The sequence below is a fragment of the Odontomachus brunneus genome, unplaced genomic scaffold, assembly GCF_010583005.1.
Source record: "Odontomachus brunneus isolate Ranch 3 - 2012 unplaced genomic scaffold, Obru_v1 Obru_scaffold_001, whole genome shotgun sequence".
NCBI classification, from domain to species: domain Eukaryota; kingdom Metazoa; phylum Arthropoda; class Insecta; order Hymenoptera; family Formicidae; genus Odontomachus; species Odontomachus brunneus.
This window is the reverse complement of record NW_022639451.1, coordinates 6,667,550-6,689,822: the sequence shown is the minus strand read 5'-3', so window position 1 is coordinate 6,689,822 and position 22,273 is coordinate 6,667,550. Positions and strand designations below refer to the sequence as shown.

General features: G+C 40.4%; 1 protein-coding gene across 10 annotated transcripts in view; it reads right to left on the bottom strand.

The window, feature by feature from the left end:
• Positions 1 to 22,273, bottom strand: part of LOC116853897 (probable Ras GTPase-activating protein) — a 552,848-nt gene that overhangs the window by 106,806 nt on the left and 423,769 nt on the right. Inside the window, exons 1-2 of one of the 10 annotated variants that reach the window (XM_032835311.1) lie at positions 20,935 to 22,271; positions 9,620 to 9,682 (exon numbers count right to left, since the gene is read on the bottom strand). The exons of the other annotated variants lie outside the window; for them this stretch is intronic. Coding sequence (XP_032691202.1) covers positions 9,620 to 9,682; positions 20,935 to 20,980 — 109 coding nt within the window. The 5' untranslated portion in view covers positions 20,981 to 22,271. Of the gene's footprint in view, positions 1 to 9,619; positions 9,683 to 20,934; positions 22,272 to 22,273 lie in introns of those variants that run through there. 10 annotated transcript variants of the gene reach the window in all.

Genomic DNA, 22,273 nt, shown 5'->3' with positions numbered 1-22,273 from the left:
ATAGATTGAGGAGTCTATCGTTAAAAGAGAAACGATACAAATGCGTCAGACTGTATAATAATCGATATCACATATTTAGATATTCCTAACTTACATATCGCTGACTTGGGGAAAAAATGAGTTTTACCTATGTTTACATAAAATAGTTACGCAAGAATTATCCAACTCACATGGAGCACTTTTTGAAAAAAATAAAGATGAATATTTGATACATGATTTGTAAAAAATATAAATAATAATAAGATTCTTTGCAATCGTTCAAAACATGATTCAAGTCAAGCATGGCCAAATCTCTTCTCTTGGAGGACATTCATTGACAAGCTTAAGCCTTAAAAAATGAGTAAAAAAACGCAACTAGTAGAAAATAAAAACTACTTTTTAATCGATTTTAAGCGTCCACAAGGTTTGGATCTTTTTATGCCAGAAAGACATATGAGCTACCTATCAGTGAAGAGAGGAAAATTCAAAAATTATAATTTCGTAGGTTGGATCATTCTTGCATGACTATGGCCGGAATCAGGAAACGAGATTTCGTAATGCTCACTTGGTATAGTGATACGAGGTCATGGCATGAGGAGAGGAGTAAAACGGCGACGGTGAAAAAGGACAGCCTGTTACGGGAGAAAGGGAGAAAATGCGCGAGCATGTAAACCGCAGAGAGGATGAGGCCCGGCCGTGAGGATGCGGTAATCTGTCGTCGTTGTTGCACGTCCCGGCTACAAAGAGCGCGCGAACTGATAGCGGAAAAGTGGCTATCACGCTCGCCCGTTCGCTCGCCCGCAAGGTTGACGGCAATTATCGTTACAAATTGAAAGGGAAGGATTAATTCGCGAGTGTGAAATCGTGTCGGCAACGGTCGTTCGAGCGTTGCGTAATCCCATGTTGTGTGTTACGACACTTTCTCTCTCTATTTCCACCATGGCGCGCATTAATGTTCGCCACGTTGTTCGTGACATTGCAGAATCTCGCGCGGGCCTCGATATTAGTCTCTTCTGCGTCTGCCAGTAAATCTCCCATTCTACTGTCAATCAATCCTGACGGAGGAACACGTCGAATTGCGGCCGGAGATTGTTGCTAAATTAATTAAGAGGACCATTCTCGGGCTCGACGTTTTCGGCTACTCAATGTTCCGCCGTAGGCCAACAAATAAATAAACGAATTGACGGAACGGATAACACAACAGACAAAATGAACGAGTCAATAATGGCGGAAAATGCAGCCAAGTTTAGCTTCATTTTGCAGCATTTGAAATCTTAAATTATTTCTTGGTAAAATTATAAGTACTTATGAGTAGATATATAAGTATCAAACTGATGCGCCTCACTATTTGACAGAAAATAGTCCAAAAAGATACGTATTCTGTCGGAATAAATGATATCGTTAGGACCTTTACAAAAACGTACAGAAAATATGTTGCACGAAATGGGAAATGAAAGTCTCTATTAATCTTCTAACCGTATTCGTTTCGGGTATACTTTGACCATGTTTAGGGTCTAAATAGATCCAATGGTGAGAACTCACTATTTAATTGACATATATGTATTTTTTATATCTTTTATTTTAACATTATATAAAGTAATTTAGTACAATATGTACGGACTTTTTCTAAAATAACTCGAAAAGTCGCGACGTATCACATTTGTATTTAGAATATTACAAAAACTGTGTAAACTTTGAAACTGCTTTGAGTCAAAAAAGACTCAGAGCACGGCTAGAAAGTTAATAAGATAATACGAATTATAAATGCTAATAATATTTATTAATTCAGGATTACTTTTACCAAGCTATCTGATTAACTTAATCGTCGATTCATTCCGTTGTAACCGGCCAATAACTATTTGCTTGGATTTCTCCCAAATGTGGTGAGGCGTATCACTTTGATACTCACGTATTTTTAATCTATCCATCAATAACTACAATTTTATCAAAAAAAAATTTAAATTCCAATTGCCACAAAACGGGCTAAAAGCTTATGAGAACTTGGCCGCTCTTTTTCGCTTCGTTCTTATTGTTTCTCCTGCCTCACTTCATTCGCCACTTGGCACGCCATTGTTATTTTCATTGCGTTATTTTTTACAATGGGCACGAACGTCGAGTAATGCGTAGCGAAAGCGTACGTGTTTTTCGTAGCGCACGGTAATATTATTGCCCCGTGGAGGCCGCCATGGTTTTGTTTGTCATACGCTTAAACACACACCGGGTTATTTACGTAAACGAAGCTCCGCGGAAGTACTCGGTGCTGGGTGCGAGCGAGCTCGTAAGTTAACCGCAAGCGTGTTAAATTTTTGCGACTACCGCGCGGCAGGCCACTTAGCGCGAAGCGGAAGAAGTTCCGAGGGCATTTAGGCGGGATAGAGCGCTGTAGCGTTGAGAATGAGGGGCCCGCTTGCTGAAAGATGGATGAAGCTCGGTCGGCGAGACGTGGGAAAACAGCGAGATTCGAGAATAGCAGGCGGAACCGCGGGACGACGTGTTAACGTGACGCAATGTAAACCCGAGAGCAACGACAAATTAACGTTCTCCTTCGCCTGCAATTTGTTCACATACAAAGGAAACCGCGACGTTCGTCGCACTCTCGAGCGCGACCCAGTTAAACCCTCTACTGCACACATTTATTTCGCATGTTTAAAAATTGTTTCATGTACATAGGATGTTTCAAACTAAAGTATTCTACACATATTAGGTGAAATTTTACTTTTCTAATCTTTTATTTTCCCAAAATAGATTTGTCACGCTGGGCAGTTACTATTGCTGCCAACATACTAAAAAAGGCAACCATATTGTGACTTTCAACTCAGCTGACCGTCGAGAACAAAGGAAAGTCTGAGACTGGGGAATCCGCGAAAGCCTCCTTCGAGGAGCTGAGTTAATCATTAATGATCTCACGATTGAGATGATCCGAAAGTGATTACGGCGAATACGTCGGTTCGAAATGTGCGTCCGCCTCAGCATAGAAAACACTAATGCATCTTCACCGCGCCGATTTCATCCCGTGGACACCCGCACGATTGGATGCGCGCCACGGAGAGCATATCACTGATACTGGGACCACCGGCGTGGCTTGGCCGGATCAGCGCAAGAAGCGAGCGCTTAATTTCCGCGGGGGTGCGCTTTAATGAATAGCGGAATCCCGCGAGATCGTTAGCTGTTCCGCGGCAGGCAATTTCCGCCAAAGTCACGCGAGATTCCGGTGTGTGTGTGTGTGCGCGCGCGTGTGAGAGAGTGAGAGCGCGTCTCACGTCGCGGAGATGGAATAGGATAAAACAAGGACAGGATGGAGCAGCATAGAAATAGGATAGATAGGAAAGGTGGAACGCGCGCGTTTACGGGCGAAGGCCCGACACGAAGGCAGGGGAGTTTTAAGCGGACTTTAAGTGGAAATTGATTTGCCTGCGCGAGTGGGGTGGAAGAGGGCGATCGAGGTGAAGAATACGGTATCAAGTTCGCAACGGTCAATGATCCGGCGAATGGACGGGACGCCCATATACGATTCGACCGCCTTGTAGGGGGTGGACGACCGTTAATGGCTGCACGCAGGCCACGCGACGACGCGTGCATTAAAAGAAGGATCGAAAGAAGACGGAGCCGATGAGAACGAGATGCGGCTCGCGTCGCAGCGCCTGCTAAATCGCCGAGTAACGCTGTGAACACGATTAACGTCGTACATGCGGTTTATTAACGGATCTTGCAGTAGTCTCCTTTCTTGTCGAGAGTAATGCGCGAGAGAATGCTTGGGTAAGTGAGATCGCAATCTTGAAAGACTAGTGTGTACTCTACACTGAGGGAAGAAATAATGAATATTTCTTTGGTGGACACTAAGAGCATATTTACTTGAATTCAAATTCTTTTATTTGAATAGAATAAAGAGTCTTCATAAAAAAAGGTTTTCTTAAGGTTTTAGGGAAAAATATATTTTTTTACATGTGTGAAAAAATTTCACATTAGCATAAGTAAATATGTCATTAGTATTCACTGAATAAATACTTGTCTTTTTTAAATACTTTTCCCTTAGTGTAGTTTTCAAAACAAGTTGAATATTTTTCTCGACTTGGAATACTTGGCCTAATAAGAGAGTACAACTTCTGGAAATTAATTAGAAACAAACAGGCCATTTACAATGTTTCAAAATGCATTGAAAAAAAATTTCAAACCGTTTTGGAAGCAAATGTACTTAAAAGAAAATTGCATTGCTATTTCTTCATGTTTGAGTATCTATGAATTTCTAATCAATAAAATCGCTTAAAAACAATTTCTCTCATGTAATTCCTTAGTCTCAATTGAATAAAAAGGTAAATATTAGGTGGTAAACTTAGTTCCTGCGGCTCACAGTTAGATGACGTTAGTTGTAGGTGTAATTTATTTTGACATCTGAAACTGGCTGCATTTTAGAGGTTAGACATTTGTCAATAAAATTCAGTGCGAAGAGATTCATTTAAGCGAGCAGTGCTATTTTTTCTTTTGATTAAATATGGAACGTGATAAGTTGTTTTTTCGACATGTGCTGCTTCATTACTTTGACTTGAAAAAAACTGCAGCTGCAGCTCATAAATTGCTTTTCGAAGCTTATGGCAATTATGCTCCATCGGAAAGAACATGCCAAGTATGGTTTCAGCGATTTAAGAGTGGTGATTTTGATGTCAATGATAAAGAACGCTCAGGCCAACCGAAAAAGTTTGAAGACACCGATTTGCAGGCATTATTGGACGAAAACTCTACTCAAACGCTCCAAGAATTGTCTGCAGCATTAAATGTTACTCCGATGGCTGTTTCCAAACGTCTACATGCAATGGGAAAAATTCAAAAGGAGGGAAAATGGGTACCACACGAATTAACCGCAAATGCCATTGCGAATCGCTTAAACATCTCTATTTCTCTGCTCGCCAGGCAGAAAAAGAAGAGTTTTTTGTGGCGCATAGTGACTGGCGATGAAAAATGGATATACTTCGATAATCCTAAACGAAGAAAATCATGGGTAGACCCTGGCCAACCGACATCCACACAAAAGAGAAATATTCATGGCCACAAAGCAATGCTTTGCATTTGGTGGGATATGCACGGCGTCGTTTATTATGAGCTACTCAGACCGAACGAAAGTTCACGAGATGATCGATATCAATCACAATTAAACCGTCTGAATGAAGCATTGTTGGAAAAAAGGCCAGCAGTAGCCAGCAATCGACGTAAAGTCATGCTTTTGCACGACAACGCTCGACCACACGTTGCCAAAGCCGTCAAAGAAACACTGATGCAGCTCGAGTGGGAAGTTCTCCCGCACCCAGCGTATTCACCAGACTTAGCTCCTTCGGACTATTACTTGTTCCGGTCGATGCAGCACGGCTTGGTGGATACACACTTCAGAAATTACGAGGATGTGCGAAAATGGATCGACGAATGGATTGCATCAAAAGACCAATCGTTCTATCGTCGCGGAATCTACGCGTTGCCCGAAAGATGGGAAAAATGTATAGCTAGCGAGGGAAAATACTTCGATTAATGTATTTTTTGCTTTTGATGTCGAAATAAATGAGTTTTTTAAACAAAAAAACCGCAGGAACTAAGTTTACCACCTAATAATTAAAACATTACGTTCATATAAATATTAACTAAAAATCAAAGATTAAATGCTATAAAAAGCCTTTAATATTTCAAGTACCTATTATGTATAGATAAGCATTTGATAGTTTATTGATAATGATTGTTAAACAAGATGTTAAATTAATCGACTATTTAATTAATACATTGTGTCGTTAGTATATCACGTGTGTGTACTTCAGCTTACAGAATTACAAACCATCGGAAGGTTTCTGTTTTACCTATCGCCAGCTCTTACAACGTTCCCAGAACGAGCTGTACTCTATACCGCGTGTTGGTAAGACTTTTGTACCGATCATAATGTCGATAAAGCCGTACTCTGCACGACAAAAATATCCCCTCTGGTTTATCAATACTTGATAATATACGTATTTCATGTATTTTTACGAAGCTATAGAAATATTATGCAAATACCGTAATATATATATAAATATTTAATACTTAGTTTTCCACGCGATATATGTCTTTTCTTCTCTTTTGCTCCTTGAACTTTAAATATATCGTTAATTCTCATATCTGCTATAAAATTAGACATTGAATAAACAAATTTTATAAGACGCTATTCCCGAGTCGAAATTTTGACCCTATGTTGAACCTTGAATTCTACACCGCAGTGGGAACTTAGATAACAAAGTAGGTTTAATTCTAATGATATAATTTATTCCTACTTTGACCTTGATGATGTTTTAAATTTCCGCTTTCTTTAGCGTCAAAGTAGGTTGTATAATAGTAAGATCTTAGGAAGCAAAGTAGGTTCAGTTGCAAACCTCTATTGAAGCTTTAGCTCCTATACAGAATATATGTATTTTATAGAAATATTTAAAAAATTTAATAAATAACGAAACAAAAACGTCAAATAGCACACAAAATACACATTTTATTTGTTGCATATATTTCAGACATCATCAGGGTCAAAGTAGGAGTAAATTATATCATTAAAATTAAATCCACTTTGCTATCTTAGCTCCTACTGCGGTGTAGAATTCAAAATTCAACATAGGGTCAAAATTTCGACTCGGAAATGAGTGTCAATATCGTCAAAATAGGTTGTAGATTATCTAAGTAGATTATCTAAGTAGATTATCTCAAACTATTTTTAAAAGTCAAAGTAGCATCAAAATTTTGACGAGGTAGAGTTAAAGGTTCAAAAAAGAAGTTAATGAGTAGCAATATCGTCAAAGTAGGTTTTACCTAGGCTATAAACCGTTTGCGTCTAAGTAGGCGCAAACTATCCTTAAGAGTGTCAAAGTAGCATCAAAATTTCGACTCGGGTTGATGTAACCCAATCTGCCAGATTTGAGCCACCAAATGTTCTCATTAATTTCGTGGCGGGTCACGCGAAAATATTACGAATAACTCCTCGGTTTATCCCGGGTCGAGGAACATCGCGCCCCGAAGCGCGGCAAGCGGAAAAAATCTAATTTAACCTGCCGGCGAACAATTAAACTTTTACGACGCGAACGAGAAAGGGCCAGGAAAGTAAAAACGTGTCAGCACGTTCCTACCCGTCGTAAATTCCATTCTCATGTCGTTGATTCGCGCCAACGAAATTGCGAGCGTGAAAAACGAAACGTTGCTGGAACCCTTTGAAAAAAGAAAAGAAAAAAGAAAGTAATATCTTCATGAACGCACACGGACCGACGTTTTCTCTCCGTTTGACAAAAAAATGTCTACGAAACTTCGCAAGTGCCAAAGTCACATTTGACGAGAAAAGATACAACGACAGAAATCTATTTTTATCTGCTTCTTTACAGACCGAGTTTTCAGCAGTAAACGATTAAAATTTGTTGACAATTTGTTAATTTCTGTTAAATCGCGCGATATATAAATATATACATATATATATCTTCAAAATGATAAAAAATAAATAAATATATCTTCAAGAATAATGTAGTCTCTCATACATCTCATCTCACGTCTCATCTGCCTTTTTTTTCCAAGATAAATTAAAAACAGGTGCGTGCTAGACGAGGGGAAATACCGTTTTACAACTGCACGATTACATTATTCCTCGCGTAGTGAATAAGTGAGTTAATATTCATGAGAATGCCAAGAATGTCAAGGTGGTCGGGGCGCGCTTAATTGGTCGCCCAATGAATTAATTCTGCCATTACGTTTTCTCGCGCCTACTCGATTCCGGCCTTGCAGCCCGTTTATCTCCGCTAATGGCGGTGTATCCATAAGCATGCACGTTTAACGTATGCCATGGTGGCGGGGGCAACGGAGCGGAAGGAAACAATGCGCATTATCATTGCGATTTCGCCCGATCGCTTTACCGTTATAAACTACGTCATCTCTCGTTCCCAATTGCGTAACGCAAATTTGCGGACTTCACTGCGCGCTACATGATATCATTCGCGAAACGCGAGCCGATCGGCAATTTTCTCCTTGGGATTAACGCGAGTCGATTGTCCCAGTTGATTGAAATTAACTTTCAGAAGGACTCTGGATCTGGAGAAACGTTATTTGAAAGAATTTCCGGCCAGAACGTCAGTTAAAAGTCAACGCGAGCCAATTGATTTCGTAAAATCTTGCCAGGGCTTCCTTACATTCGAGCTATCGTCGCGAATTTTCTGACTGCTGTTACCGTGGAGGCTCTGTTACTGACCGCGGACCTGGCAAAGTAACACTTCTGCGAACGGCATTATCGTGACGTTTGCTCGAATTAGCATGTTATCGCGCGCTCGTCCCTCCGCGTTTTAAGCGGCTTATATTTAGAATTATCCTTTTCTCTCTTTCTCGAGGCGTCAAGGCGAAGCCGAAGAAAACGGGGAATCTTTACCGCGCGCAACAACGGGTCCCACGTAACCGCTATTGTGGCGAACGCGGCACAGATCGTTGTCACCTTATTCAACGAATACCATTGTTCTCCGTGGAAATTACACGGGCGATAAATGTAGGTTGCGCGTGCCTACGCTCTGATTTGCGCGAGCGGCCGGAACGTCACCAGCTCGATATACGCGACATCGAGTCGACTCGTTTCATTAACTGATCATAGTTGTGTAAGAATGATCCAATCCAGAAAATTGTCATTTTTGAGTTTTTGCCACCAATGGGTAGTCTAGCAAATATACGTCTTTCTAGCAAAGAAGATTCAAGCTTTATAAGCGCCTAAATTAATTAAGGAATAGTTTCTATTTTTTATCAGTTGCATTTTTTCCTCATTTTTTAAGGGTCGAAATTGTCGAATATCTTTAAAGAGAACAAAGTTGACTTCTTAAATAATCGCGAAAAATCTCGGTGCTATCTATATCTTTTAGATTGTACATCAATCTGTAGGATGTAAATCGAACTGAGATAACACGTGGCAATAACATCAATATAAGAAGACAAGAGAGAGTGTGTCAGAGCGGGAGCCTAGGTAGCTCAGTGGTTTAGAGCAGTCGCTCGGCAAGATCCGGGTTTGAGTCCCGGTCCAGCAAACTCCGGCTTCTGATATACTTTTCTCCCCGACTCTTACAAATCTTTCATCTTTATTTTCTCGAAACGTATTTCACGCGGGTCGGCTTCTTGCAACTACAGTCAATTAAATATCGTAAATGCGTTTCTTGAAAATATTTTCTGGAACGTAAAGACGGTCCAGACATACGATAGAAATTCTGATAGTTTGACGAGATCCCAATTTTATTACGTCTAAACCGTTTTGCAACCAAGTATGCATCAGATTCACTCTCAAATTTCGAATGAAAATACCTACTCGACGATTCAGAGAGTTCACTCTATCTAAGTGACAATCATTCGAATTCGAGCGACTGGATGGTCACTCTATTTTTCGCGTGAAATTTTACTCCAAGAGACTTATCAGACAACAAAATTATTGTCGATAAGAAACCTTGCGCTATGCAGCGACGTTTGAATATTTTTTTTCCAAAGCACGATAACCGTATCGCGATCGAATCTCGATGTTTGGACCAGCAGCGTGCAAACGTGTAATTTTCTGCAAGATGCGATGGAAAAGATATCATCGTGATCACATATGAAACGAGTCCTGCCGGAGAGGAACGTGTTCCTCGCGTTCGACACTCACCTCGAACATTGCGGTCCCGTTTTAGCCGGGCGGTTCTAGGTAAGGATCTGCTCTTGGACTCACCTGTAACAGAAATCAAATCACGCTCGTGTGCATTCGCGCTGACGATCGTAACGCCTAAGTATGACACGCGATTTGATGTTCCTTCGCGAGTAAAAACCTTGCCGCGAATTGCAGACCGTCGAAAAACAAACCTCAGCAATATCGGATGCTGCTTTTATTCTCCTTTAGATAATTTTACTTTTTGTAATTTCTTTCTCTTAGGGGTTCTTCTATTGTGACGGGTCCAAAAAATCGATTTTTCTCTTTTTATATATTTTTGTAGTTTCCGAGTCTTTGGAATCTTGAAAATATGTCTCTAAAATATTAAGATAAAATTCGTTAAATTGACCGAGCTATAAAGGTTTAAAAGACGCAGCCTCCATACGGCGCGCCGACCGAGATGAATAACGAAGTATTAAATATCATCCAACCTATTTACGAAGATTTAACTATCGATGATTTATTACAGCGATGCCTTGGATCATTTACTCAGAATAATAACAAAAGTTTAAATTCATTAATTTGAATAATTGCACCATACATCTGTATTGTGGAAAGAAGACAGTGAAAGTTGCTATTTTTTTACTGTTTGTCTGTTTAATGAAGGATTTAATACAATTGTAAAAATAATGGACGTAATGGGACTAAAAATCGGTCCAAATGCAAAATTCCTCGCGGATAACAGAGACAACGAGCACGTTAAACGTTCGGAGCAGTCGTACGACTCAAAAGAAGCAAGAATTGCTAAGAGACAAGAGAAGGCTGACAAACATGGGTTCTTTGAAGTTGAGGAAGGTTTCTTGTATAGTCCTGGTATAGCTGATTAAGGGTAAGTTACTAAAATTACTCATTATCCACCTTATAAGTGCATGAGAATCTTTAAACGCGTTTTTCTCGAAATGACATTTTTCGAATCAAGCGTGTATTTTTCTCGGAAACTACTGGACCGATCAACTTGAAGTTTTATACACATATAGTACACATATTAGACTATCGCCCGAACTAGAATCTTTCTTATATCTTTAAAATTACTATTTTTCTGAACCGCGAGAAATTAGAATTTTTTAATAAAAATCAGACTACTATATTTCAAGTGCCGCCATTTTGTCAATTTTTCTTCAAATTATTTAATTTTAGTTCGGGCGATAGCCACATTCATAAAGGACAAAATAAAAGCAAATTCGTTATTTATTTCAGATGATGAGGACGACAGCAATCAATTTGCCCGATAAAAGACGATTTTATGGCGTGACCTGTTTCGTCCACTTATATTTTCTTCAATTTTGAATAAAAAACTTTGACAAAATTTGAGATGTTTCTTCAAAGATAAGAAAATGTCAGTACAAAACATTAACTCTGTAGGTTTAACATTTTGCTTTAAACTAATTCCCAAAAATCGCCTTGAAAACGGGCTTTCACACTGAAATACCCCTTTAAATATATATACCTCATCTCTTTGGAGAGGATAATAGCGGGATACTAAAAAATCACATAAGAATACCAATGATCTCATCTCCAGCGCAAACATGATCATTTTTTTGTGTGCCCGTGTTATCTTAGTCAAGGGAAACTTTTGTCGATTAATGCCCAACACTGACACAAAGTCCGAGATTGCGACTCCGAGATGTTCGCAATCAAGTGTTCTATCTGAACTGCATTGTCATCCACCTCAGAAGTTCAACAACTAGCTGTCTATACATGACCTGTTCCTGCGAGAGAACGGGACCAGGAGCATTGATTAGACGCGGCGTTCGCGATCACGGAACCAGAAGTCCGCGGTTGTGCCGGTTCTGTTACGAGGCTTTTTCGCGGAGACAGCTTTTTCACGGCGCAACGCACCGGTGTAGTGGACGCGCCCTGGTCGTATCCGCGGAGAGCACGCTCCAATTCTCGCGACTGCCTCCTCCTCCGTCGCAAGTTGCCGCGAGTGCAACGGGCAGAAACAAGCAAGCAAAAGACGTCGCGCATCCGCGCGGACACTTTCGTCTAATTGCGCGCGCGCGCGCGCGCCAAGCGATCGCGCTAATTACAGACCGAGTCTCCTTTTTTCTCTCTGTTCCCGTGCCGAGCGGTTAGGGGAAATCACGCGACGAACTCGCAATGGCGTCGTCTCGCTTTTCCTATCTTATTAAGGGCTCAATATTTATCTCGATTGAGGTGCGGCGTTTGTTAACGAGGAATGTAATAAACATCGCAAAGGAACAAGATGGCATAATCTTGCGACGACTGAAAAAACTCGATCATTGAGATAACTAAGCAAAACATGTGAGTTACGGCGATTTCGATTTCTGTGAATCTTGCATCTCTTCAGGAAGACGCCAGAGATGCGTGAAAATAAGACTTTATTTTTAAAAGTTGAATTCCTTATTTAGGAGTAAAATGTATTTATTATTAAAGACAAAACACGGCGAACGATCATCTTTTTAAAGAATAAAGTCGAGAGAGCACAGGAAGAGAGAGAGGTTGTGAAATTTCGTTATTCACATTTTTCTTTCATCTTTTTATCTGTAACTTTCGATTTTTCTAATTTCGATTCGCACGACACGTCGCCAAGACGTGTCCGTTGGGAGACGAGCCGCAAGTTGAAATCTCACACGGACACTTTCTAGAAAATGAGCGTGCGTTGCGAAATTATTATCGCACGATGCAGCATCGACGAGTTATTATGGGCGGCGATTACAGTCAGACACGCGGACGTTCCGACCACAAAGATAGAGGAAGAGAGAGAGAGAGAGAGAGAGAGAGAAAGAGAGAGAGAGAGAGAAAGACAAAAGAGAGAGAAAGACAGATCATATTAGACTAATCATTTTATCCAACTGTTCTCCGCTAGTCCGGAGGAAATCGTTCGACTAATTGCACGTCTCTCTTCGCCAGCTTCGCGATGGATCCTGCGTGCCAAGACGACGAAGTACGCGGAACGAACATTTGCGGTCCGATGAAACCGCGAATGCGGATTCGATCGACTTTACGGTCATCGCGCGCAAATTGCCGTAAACGGAAGGCACACACACTTCAGCGGAGGAATCAATTGGTCGCGTTCCGGGTTCGAGAAGAAGATCCGACAGATCGAGACGACGGCATATCCAAGCGTAAGTAAAAGCAAGTGATTCTTTGGAATCTCGGCAGACTCGACTTTTTAAACTTCGCATTTGCGGTCACGGCGATTTGCGTCCGAGATCTGCTCGATTTCTCGACAGGATGTGCTACGGAAACCGACCGCCGCGTGCGCCTGCGATTCAGCAACGCGGCGAGTCGCAAGAAAGGCGAAGGACACAGCCGCGGCGAAGAGTACTGACGAAAACAACCGTTTCCAAGCGCGAGAGATGTTCAGGAGCGCCAAGAGAACGTATTTTGCGAACTGTGATAAGCAATCTTCGCGACTTGATCGCTTCACCGAATGACGACGATATAATTATATCGAATATTGCGTGAGGTACGCGCTCTAATAACAATTTATTATCTCTCAGCCCGTCGCGCGACAGGAGAAATTCTGCCGCTGATTTATCGAACCCGCATTAAGTGAGAATAACTGCTGCAAAAGTAGCAATATTGGAAGTAAAAAAAAACAACGCACGTTTTACACGTAAACACAAGCTACGCCACAAGCTACGCCACAAGCTACGCAGGAAAAAAGAACACTCTTGTTTTGAAAGTATCTTTATCTTTAACTATTTTTCAGATCTTAAAGTGAGCTACAGTAATACAGGAGATCTGACTTGGATGTTCCATACTTCGCGTACATATAGATCAAGTCAGACTGAACCAAAAAGTCATCTGCCATTTTGCAAACAGCCACGTAGATTTTTTAGCTATTGATCAAAGAAGATTGACGAATATGATCACGCACAATGCGGCAGATGAATCGCGATAGCGACACTTACCATCGTATATTTGATTAGGTCAAACTGAACAGAAAAGTCCTTTACCATTTTGCAAATAACCACATAGATTTTTAGTTATCAATTAGAGAACATTGATGCGCGATGATATACGATCATTCGCCTATCTTCTTTTATTAATAACTCAAAAATTTACGCGATTGTTTGCAAAATGGTAGATAACTTTTCTGCTCTATTTGACAGAGAACAGAGTTGAACAAAGATAAGTTATTTGCGTCAATACATTTTCTATGATTCTACGTTGAATCGTAGAAAATATATTGACGCAAATAACTTATCTTTGTTCAACTCTGTCAAATAGAGCAGAAAAATTATCTACCATTTTACAAACAATCGCATAAATTTTTGAGTTATTAATAAAAGAAGATAGGCGAATGATCGCATATCATCGCGCATCAATTTTCTCTAATTGATAACTAAAAATCTATGTGATTATTTGCAAAATGGTAAAGGACTTTTTTGTTCAGTTTGACCTAATCAAATATACGATAGCAAGTGCCGCTATCGCGTAGAATCCTTTCTACGAAAATATATTCTGATATCACGACGCGATGATCGATGTATCGCGTAAATAACTGTAAAAAAGGAAAGGAAAAGAATTTAGTGATTTTCTCGAGCCGCACGCAATGTTCGCGACTCGCCAACCGCGAGTCGCGACGCTCAAGATTAAGCCTCGAGACCGCGTCCTGTTCCCGCCGGATACTTTCGAAAGCGACAGGATCGGTTTTGCGTTGTAAAAGGAAACGCGCCGGTAGCCGAAGAAACGGCGCTCTCTTTGCTTTCTCACGAAGCGGATGATTGATCACTCCGCGCGACATCGATGATAGACACGTAACCGTCATCGAAACTGGATTTACAACGTCGTCGTCGTCGTCGTACGGTATGTACACCTCGAATTGAATTCCGCCGGGAACGTCGCGACGTCGCCGGCTAATCACGACGGTCGGTCGAGCCGCGCGAAACGCGCCATAAATTTAGCCGCGCAAAAATCGATTTCCCCGCGCGGGACTCCTCGCGCGAGTCTAGTCCATCTCGGTCTCGCGCAACGAGCTCCTCTTCCGCGGGAAAAGCGGGATAGGATCATCTCCTTATTAATGTGTCTATCCGCTTGTCTAATCGTGATCGACCAATTATCCGTCGGTCCCGTAGTCGTCGCCGCTCTGTTAAAAATCGCCAGACACCACGTGAAAGCGTCGACTTTCCTGCGGCAGTAGAAATGCAAAAGAAAGATGCGCGTGAAAAACGTGAAAATGTCTTAATGAGCGCAGTAGAGCTGACGGCAGGATGATAAGCTCTCTTTGAGCCATATATTTTATTTCTTCACGAGGAAGCTTCTTCCAATTTGGCACACGGGGGATTTCGAGATAGCTCATTACGAATTTAAGGTCAAAAATAGAAATCGAAATGGCGGCTCCAATATAACAACCATGATGAGTTTTCAAAATTGGCAATCTCACTTTTGACATTGTCCGCAAATAACGACATCTCCTCGATATAGAGAAGAGATATTTGCGTTTTTGACAAAAAACTTGCAGCAAACATATTATAAATATGTAAATTGTTTAAAAAATAGAGCTTATAGAAAATTAAAAAATAAATATGTAGAATAGTTGTTTTGAAACTGTCAATATTTCGATGTGTCGATACTTCTAATAGTGAGCCTTAAGATGATTTTTGTCTGAAAAAAGTGCCCCCTTTTTGTTTTTATTTGCTTGTAATAATTTAACAATTAAACATTCAAATAACTTTTTTATTTATTTTTAATTCCTCATATTTATGTGTATGAGAGAATGTATAGCAAGAATATAATCGACTATATGTTTGCTGGTAAGTTAGTTAAAATCGCTAAAAAGGAAGAAAAGATAGATGAGACGCTAGCGTCTCCCACTAAAGCTCAAAGGGTTAATCCACGCATATACACGCGCGTCTCTCGACTGCAAGTATCGGCGGGGAGATATCGTGCCGCGTTTAATCTTATCGACCCAACGCTTGGTTTCTCTTCCTTCTCTCTCTTTCTCTTCGCTTTATTTATTATTCCCGATTAATTAGCCAATGAATACTCCGCGATAATTTACGAGCGTGAGCGCTGACCACAAAGGAATAAATGGCGTTTGCGTTCGCGATCCAGGGGCGAGCGCCGCGTGAAATATGACCGCGATTTATATTACATAAACGATTATAAGGGTTGGTCATCACTTTGGGAGCCGCCGTCGGTGTAATTATCCTGACAACGATACACCTAAGTCAGCAGTGATTATCGTCAACGCCACGCTCGCTATCAAAGTCTTCTCTCCATATCAAAGTCGAAAGAACACTCAAAAACAAAGAACTCCAATTGCAAGATGATGTTTATTGTAACTCTATAACAATATATCTCTACAAAAGGAATGTATAAAGTAGTTAAATTAAGCGAAAATATCAATCGTTATAATAGCTCTAAATATCAATCGTTACAACAGCTTCGTGTATATTTCCACCACATGTATTTTATAGATTTAGATAAAAATACGTTTTAACTTAACATATTGTCGTTAAATTATTTTAACTATTCTACATTGTATATCAGTTCATATCCTCCAACTCTAAGGTTCGTATTAATAGTCGTTACTTAAAACTTGTCTCATGTGAAATACTCATATTGTAATTTAGAGCTGAGCTTTTTAGTTGAATTATATGATATATACTTTTCAGTACTTAGAGTCATACTTAGAGTTGGAGGATATGAACTGATATACAATGTAGAATAGTTAAAATAATTTAACGACAATATGTTAAGTTAAAACGCGGGTGTATTTTTATCTAAATCTATAAAATACATGTGGTGGAAATATACACGAATATATCGCTGTTATAACGATTGATATTTAGAGCTATTATAACGATTGATATTTTCGCTTAGTTTAACTACTTTATACATTCCTTTTGTAGAGATATATTGTTATAGAGTTACAATAAACATCATCTTGCAATTGGAGTTCTTTGTTTTTAGTTGAATCATATGATATATACTTTTTAGTTGAAATATATGATATATACATGACATTATATTTATTATATTTATAATTGTGATTTAGCTGAAAACCTATCTAACTCTAAATTCAAATTTGAATATATCAAATTTCAAGTAACGACTATTAATATGAATCTTAGTATTAAAATAAAACAGTTCATATGTCACATTCTTGGTGACATATCTTATATGTAAACAGTACAGACAAGATGTTTTATTTATTAACATATTTTAGCGAGGTGTCAAATGAACAAAAAAATTAGAGCGGATAAATTGGGACTTGCACGGGAAAAATTCCGAAAAGCGAACTAGAAATTTCGGTTACTAAGTGAAGTGAAGTGAAGTGAAATTACTCGAATTTTTGGTTTGTTCATATTTCGCCAGAAATCTGGATGATCTAACCAAACTTCGTTCTTCGTGTGTGAAATATAAAATTTAACACGTAATTTTTGGCAACGTAGAGTTTTCGATTTTTTTTGTCGAGATGCGCGGATGATAAAGTTACGTGAGATATGAGTGACGAAATTAACTGATCAAAACGCCATCGAGGAATACGACGGCTGATTGATCCGGCCTTTGGACGTGACGAAGACGCGCGCCTTTTGACACGTGTCACTTTTCGCAGTTTCGATTTCTCCGCTGGCACGAATTCGTACAATCTCTACGATCGTCCCGACATCTCCGCGGTCAGCAGGGGAGGCGGTCGCGCGCGTAAAAGCGAAACGCGAAGGCGCACGCTTGTGCAACTTTTACGGTGGTTATTCGCGTAATCGTCTTTCGCGACGGGGGGAACGTGGCGGATTCGGCCGCCACGTCGAGCGCGGTTGCACCGACGAGTAATTAACGAGTATTAGCGGCGATCGCTACCTGGAGTGTGATTAAGAAAGGCGGCTTTCGATCGGCGTCAGCGAGTCGCGTGCCAGTTTTTCGCGCTCCTTCGCGATGTAACGCTCGCTTATTGCGATACTCAAAGGAAATGCATAATGACTGAAAATAAAGTTTGGCCTGTTCGTTCAGCGGAAAGTACGTCGTTCGCGTTTCGACCCGTGACCGCGCGCGAACGCTCGTTCGAGCGACTTAATAGGCCAGATGGCAGCTGTATAATTCGGGCCGCCTATATAATGAACAGGCTAACGAGCTAAGAAGCAACAGGGAAAAGGACGGGAGGTGGAGGAGGCGTGATGAGCCATTAAAATTGGCTCTCTGTGTGTTTATTCAATTACCCGCGCCGTAAAGTTCGCACTTTGTATCCACGACAAAGGTACGCGACAAATTCACTCGATTCTCGCGTGCAATTTCAGTTGTTATCATGAAACGATTCAATGTACGAAAATTAGATTATTATTAATACTGATTTGAATTGAAAAAAAGAAAAAAAAAGGGAAGAAATAATATGCTTCGTAAATTAATCATTTTGCAACGGTACTGTCCACATACTGCGTGTGAAAGAAAAAATATCTAAGAAATGAAAAATATTTATTCAGTGGATACTAATATAACACATATTTACTTATATCAACATAACATTTTAAGTAAAAAATTGTGTGTTAACTAAACAATCGCTTTCACGCAAATAAACTTTATTTTATTTAAATAAAAAAATTTAAATTTAACATATATTATCAGTAGCCACCAAATAAATCTTTCTTATTTTTTTAAATATTTATTCTTTCATTGCATGTACTGCTATAAATTTTGTGTTAAATTTTGCTCGTTCCTTATGTTCTAATTGATCTAATTTCAATACTTGTGTTGATTTAACATAAGACAAATATGTTAACAAATGGCATAACTTATTCTTGTATACTTCATGTATAAAATAAAAGAGCCACTAAAAATTCGTACATTTACATATAAATTGTGTCACTTCAACCTCAAAATAATGAGTACGAATTCAACGCGGAATAGTTAAAGCGGTGCAACAATATGTTAAATTAACGTATGGGTACGTAGAAAATTGAATGTCGAAATTTCTACACGGATCGACTTCAACACAAATACAAAATATTTGTTGTCGTGTGATAAAACCATTTAGCAAAGATCTCATTTCCCGAGATGCGAAAGAAATGTCATTGAAATACTGCAATGTGAAAATTTATCCCTTTGTTCGCATGAATTTACCACCGATTCCACATTGTGCGACAATCTAACTACGAGACCACAATTAGTGTAACAGACAGCGCGGAAAATGCTGCGAACGACATTTCGTGATAAAACGCGCTGTTATTTTTCCTCTCTTTTTTTTAGTACAGCACGCGCCGTTTCGCGAGATAAACGTTTTCGCGGGAATTATATTTTAATGGTACTTGACGCTACTAAAATGCAATATCGTGGAAATCGTATAATTACACCGTACTATATACACACATACACACAGATATATACTTGTCCGACAACAGAATCCCGTCGGCTCAGTCGTTTAAATTTAAACGCGACCACTCTAGCGCGGGGAATTATAATTAATTTGAACGCGTGTATTCTCGTGCGTTTTCGCTTTGTGCCGTTTGTTGACGATGGGCGGTTGTTCCCGTTAATTTTATAATCATTTTTAGCGAAACGACGACGCGACGACGGAACGCTCTCCCGCGAGTATGCCGAGATACACGTTAATAGGACTCTCTCTCTCTCTCTCTCTCTCTCTGAATCGCTGAATAACGATAATACCAACATTTAGCAAGGAGAAAACAATCCGCCGTATAAATTATCCATCGGAGAAAATTAACGGGATTTCCAGTTCAACATTGCAACGCGTACGGGATAACGGGATAGCGTGATATTTTCTTTTGTTGTCGAACGCGCGCGCATGTATACATGCACGTTGTTACTCAACTAATATCGTAACGATAACGATTAATCGTATTCGTTGAAGAGAGAGAGAGAGAGAGAGAGAGAGAGAGAGAGAGAAGAGAGAACCGCCGCAGAAAACAGCCCCTGTCATCTGAACGTAAGTCGGCCAAATGCGAGTTCCGTCGACATTGGACGTACATTTAAGGCGCTTCTGTCAGTCCTGCTCTGAAAAAGACGCGTTGGAATCGAGTTTCGATACTTCAGAAGAGGCACCGCGCACAAAACACACATAGCGCGTAACGGGTTTGTCTTTTTCCGTCCTCAATGACGCTCCAGCTCGGTAACGAACAGTATCGGACTGGCCAGACTGACGAGTCGGACTCGTCGAGAATGACATTGTCGGAATGAAGACAAAAAAACATAAAATTGTATTGTATATACGATCAATTATGTGTACATTTAATAATTGCATTTAATAATTTTATGTAATAATTCATATAATTCACTGCATATGTATTCAATTTTAAATATAATTAAGGAAATATGTAAATTGAGCCAAAGTATATAATTAAAGAAATAATTAAAAAAAAAAACATCGTTACTTCAACTAATGCTTAAAACAAAATTGTGATTTTTGACTTTTTGTTATACTAATGGTACACTGAGAGAAGAATTTAGTAAGTATTATCAAAATTTGGTTACTATTACTAAATGATAGACGTAAATATAGCGAGTCAAAGCTATGGCAATACTTATTAATTAATTTAGTTCTGTAAAATAAATTATTTATTTGACAGAAGTAAAATTTATTTGCTTCCAGAATATATTTGGTAAATAAAACTTATTGAATAGTTGAGCAAAATAAGCGATTTTGTAATAGTTACAAAATTTTTGATAGGTTCAACCATTCAATAATAAATATTGAAACAATGTAATAGCTGCAAATAAATGAATTTTTCGTTGTGCTGCAACAAAACATACTTATACTGGTAACAAAATAGAACTCGTACCTACTGAATTTTTTATTATATGGGATATAACGATTTCATAACAATTATCAAATATCTGTTCATAACTGTAATATATTTTATATTAAATATTTAACATTAAGTAACTATTACTGAATTATTTAATTGATGTTACTGTGAATGCAATTACGTTATACTCCCGATCTATTAAATTTTTGGTAATTATTATCATATTTACTATTAGTTACTAAGGATTCAATGAATTTCTGTAACTAAATGCAGTTTGTTACAGTTACCAGTCTTTTCTCTCAGTGTACACACGTCTTCCTACATAAAACGATCCAAATCTCATGAGCACCTAAAATGAATTAAAAAATAATTTTTAATTTCTCCTATTTCTCCTATTTGAGTTCTTTTTACTCATTTTTTAAGACTTAAGCTTGTCAATCAGTATCCCTAAAAAGAAAAAAACCGATCACGATTGCGAAGAATCTCCGTGCTATCCATACTTTTTAAACCACGTGTCAAACTTTCATCTTCATTTATCTCCAAACTTCACGTGGATTTGATCATTCTTGCATAAGTACGGCCAATCGAAAGGTAACATACGTCTGTGGCAGTTGCCGATGTCCTGCGGCACGTAACGGATCCTCATGTCGGCGGCGCGAAATTTGCACGTGTGTCGAGTGGTTGGAGTCGAGGCTGAAGCGAGGCGATTAGATCATCCGACGAAAAACCGCGTGCTCAAGCAAGATTCGCTTTCATTCTCTCGTAATGCAGTGTCACTGTCGAGTCCCACTGTTGTTCACGCTGCTCGTCTCGCCACTTTAGTCGCAGCGGTGACGTCACGCCACGGTGCATCGATCACGTCGAGGAAATGTGCCGCCCATCACGGCGGCGGAAGTGCCGCTTCCCGCAATTTCGCCGGCGCGATCTCCGAAAATCTCCGGGATGCAAATCACAATCCGCGCCACGGACAGACGACGCGGAGACTTTCGCCGCGCGGCCTCTGGATCCTCTATCGGTTCGCAGGTGGTGGAGAGTATCCTTCTTGACATTAACGATCGCGCAAACGTCCCCGCCACGATCCTCGCGGGTAATAACGGATTCCATAGAAAGTCTTCCTGCTCAGCCGAGATCGACAGCGCCGATGAGCAGCCGCGGCGGAGCGTTCGGTTGTTTCGCAATTCCTCCGGTGACTTGCTACATATAGCTACAGCCGATCGGGCGTGCCGCGCGCGAATCACCCGTCCCGGTGGTGCGAGTCGTCGAAACAATTTACGGTTGATCGTGCTAACTTCCTGTCAACGTGAAAATCGCTCGTGACAACACGTCGTAACGCGATAACGAGCGTATATCGGCCGCGAGGATGTAATCACGACGCGCGACGTACGAAACGCTTGGCCGCGCATTAGACGGCACGCCTGGCTGCTGATCTGATCGAGAGACGCGCGTATCCTTCGCGAGTTGACAGCGTCTGGCCCAGTTTCAGACGTCAACTGGATCAGATGCACCGTTATCGACTGCCGGCTTTGATCCAACTTCACGGCAGCGCGCGAGCGAAGAGGAAAATGCTTCTGGTATTGTCGGAAGATCTTCGACACTCCGATTGCCTCCCCGACGTGACTTCCTTCGCGCCTCCTCCGCAGCGGCACAGCCGCGACTGTACAACTTCCAGGTGTGGATTCCACGTGTGCGCGCGCGTAAGATCGTTAATACCCACCGCGGAGAAAAGTGTATCTTCGCGGCAAAGTCGGACGAGCAATGTCCGTGTCATTTGACGACACGTGTGTGGAGTCACCTCGCAGCTTCGTCTTTGCACTCGACACCTGCTGATCGATTCCGCGAGCGCGAGTGGATCGTTAATGGAGAAGACACAGCCACTCACGTCAAACGTCGACGTCAGTTCGACGGCTATTGTACCCGCGAGTCGACAGCGAATCGATCG